This window comes from Lycium ferocissimum, chromosome 1 (assembly GCF_029784015.1).
Source record: "Lycium ferocissimum isolate CSIRO_LF1 chromosome 1, AGI_CSIRO_Lferr_CH_V1, whole genome shotgun sequence".
Lineage (NCBI taxonomy): Eukaryota > Viridiplantae > Streptophyta > Magnoliopsida > Solanales > Solanaceae > Lycium > Lycium ferocissimum.
The window spans coordinates 6,320,220-6,323,089 of record NC_081342.1 but is presented as its reverse complement, the minus strand read 5'-3'; the positions used below and the strand labels follow the sequence as shown (position 1 = coordinate 6,323,089).

At 35.3% G+C, this 2,870-nt stretch overlaps 1 protein-coding gene across 1 annotated transcript; it reads right to left on the bottom strand.

Annotated features, from left to right (window-relative positions):
- Nucleotides 1–40: 40 nt before the first annotated feature.
- On the bottom strand, nucleotides 41–547 carry LOC132061413 (glycine-rich protein 5). Its single transcript, XM_059454243.1, has one exon. The coding sequence runs from the start codon at nucleotides 530–532 to the stop codon at nucleotides 41–43; it is 492 nt and encodes a 163-aa protein (XP_059310226.1). The 5' UTR covers nucleotides 533–547.
- Nucleotides 548–2,870: the final 2,323 nt, after the last annotated feature.

Sequence of the window (2,870 nt, the reverse complement as noted above, 5' to 3'; positions counted from 1 at the left end):
TCTGCTTTCCCCCTTCCTCCCCGGGCCTCCTCCGAGGGATTTAAATCCTCCTTTCCTCCGCCCCCGCACCACCGGCCTCCTCCGCCCCCCCCAAACCTTTCCGATGCCTCCTATTCCTCCCCCGCCTCCGCCACCCCCACTCCCCCTCGATGCCACCACCTTTCCACCCCTCCACGCCGCCTCCAATTCCACCGCCTATTCCACCACCCTTTCCAAACCCGCCACCTATACCATCGCCACCACCACCAAAACCGCCACCACCGCCACCACCAAAACCGCCTCCACCGCCAAAACCTCCACCAGTGCCAAAACCACCTCCAAATCCCCCTCCCTTACCAATGGTAAAAAACTTCTCATCCTCAAAATCTTTCACATTTCTAGCGAAAGCAACACTCCCCACAAGGACATGAAAGCAAAGCAATGCCAACACCCCTACCCTCACTCCCTCATGACCTATCATCTTCAAGGAATATTTTTTGAACTGCGTGACCCTTTTTTCTGTTTTCTGACAATTGTTTTGAGCAAATGGCATTAAGATCTAAAGGGCTATATATACTTGTATTTTCTAGCAGAAAATCTTCACAGGCTTGCTCTTACATTGATGATGTGCATTAAATTGTTTCAACTACTATCCGTTTGCCACTTTCAGAGTTGGGATGCATACATAATTATGAGAACGTGTTTTCTTTAATGCCATTTTATCTCTTTTCATAAGAAAACAATTCAACTTTTGATCTTGATTTGAAACAAAGCCATTTGCTTTCACAACAAGGTCAAACGTTATTTCGTTTGAAAATAATACGTAGTACTTCGTCAGTCCATAGGATTCTCTGTTCAGAAAAAGTTGTCTGCCTAAAAATTGTACATAACGGTATAGCATTTTATTTCATTTTGCATTAAAGGATAGAATGTCTCGTACTGGTTTAGCTGAACGTGTTTAAGTTCTCTCGCATAGTCAGTGTAAAAAAAAATATATACACAATCAGATCACTTACAAGATAATTATTAGTAAATCTTTCTAATAAACATTAGTAATTGATAGATTGATATAAATGCAGGATTCAATATTTAATTTTTATGAGTTCAACATTTAAGGTCTTTAGCATTTAAATCACTGTATTTTTGAAATTATCGGTTTATATCTACTCTTTATTGTAATTTAGTGGATATTTACATTAAATTTATGTCTGTGTCCAAAATATTGAGTTCAAATGAACCTGGCGCCGCAATGCTATATCTCCCTCTGTATAAAAAAATAAAAAATAAAAAAAGACTTACTACCACTACTTAAGCTTCATTGATAGTGTAAAAAATATATACACTGTTGAATTTTGACTTAAATTCTAGTTGAATTTGCCAGCTATTTCTTGCAGCAATATTGTGGATGCATAATGGGATAGTGGATTTTAATAAATTTATCTTATTTTGAGTTTGTTCGCAAGCACCATAGAATAAATTTTGGGTACTAAATTAAATTTGACAGCAGTAGTGGCTTTTGTAATGCTACATCAATTCGAATTCACACTTAATTTGATTATTGGTGGTTGTCAGCTAAGATACTAGCTTCTTGATTTCTTCTTTAAAAACCAAATGCTTCTTAAAAGCCTCGGATAAATATTTTGTATTTCCTCATAATTGATTTAAGTGTAATAGCTTAGCACACAAAATCTTTTCTATCATGCTACTCCCTCCGTCCCATATTAGTTGTCCCCATTACTATATATATCTGTCCCAAAATACTTGTCAATTTCCAAAATCAAGATAGGATTAACTAAGTTTTTCGGACTTTGCCCTTAACATTAATTGTTTTTTCAAGTAACCAATATTGATTGAAGTGCCATTAATTGGAGAGAGATAAGAGCAATGTAGTAAGAAAACACTTTTATTTATGAGCTCTTAAAGGGCGTGTAAAGGATAAAATGGATAAGTAATATGGGACGGGGGGAGTACATCATTAATTTTGTATAAGAATTTTTTTTAGTCAATTTGATTGTACATAATTAATACTTATGGATGCTGGTGCACATTAATTTCATAAGGCCTAAAAGGTTTATTGCGTATCAACTTTGGTTTGAGATGTGCTGCTTAACTAATTTGCAATAATTTCAATGAGAACTTTAACTGTCATTTTCATACTTTGGCGCTTCAATTGGTATTTTCCTTTCTTTTTAAAAAATCTCATTGCATTTTGAAAAATATTAAAAGGATGTTGGGGATAGTTGAGATCCCTACGATCCACCCTTAATGAGCGGTTTCGGGTTTAACCATTTAAGCCTTGAAAATGGAGAAACTCATACTAGGAATACGGGTCATTTGCACTTTTGTTCCTATTTTGTGCTGGTCTTTAGTTTTTGCCCTTCAAATGGATTAGAAAGCGCAATATAAGTTAAGATAATAATATCCATGATTATGATAAATGTTTTAAAGAATTTATGTTCGCATACATGCATAAGTTCGATTTTGAAGGGAAAAAAGTTAAAGACCAGCCCATTTGAAGGGCAAAAATTAAAGACCGGTCCATTTGAAGGGCAAACCATGCAATTACTTCTAGGGAATACTTTCCCTTAAATGAACCCTATACAACGCAAATTAGATTAGTCAGACCAGTGATTTCGAATAACAAATGGTTAAAAATTGGTTGAAATTTTTCAATGATAATTAGTTCCAAAGTTCCACATAGATTATATTTCAAGACGTGTATATATACTTCCACAATAAATTTTAATAGAAAAGAAACTTTTTAGTCCAATTGGGAAATTCACATTTGTTCTTTTTCTAGTAAAATTAATCTGTTTATTCTTTTTGTCATCTCAACTAAATGTTGGATAGATGTAGAAAAGAGGACAATCAAGATCAAAGATTGTGGGGGA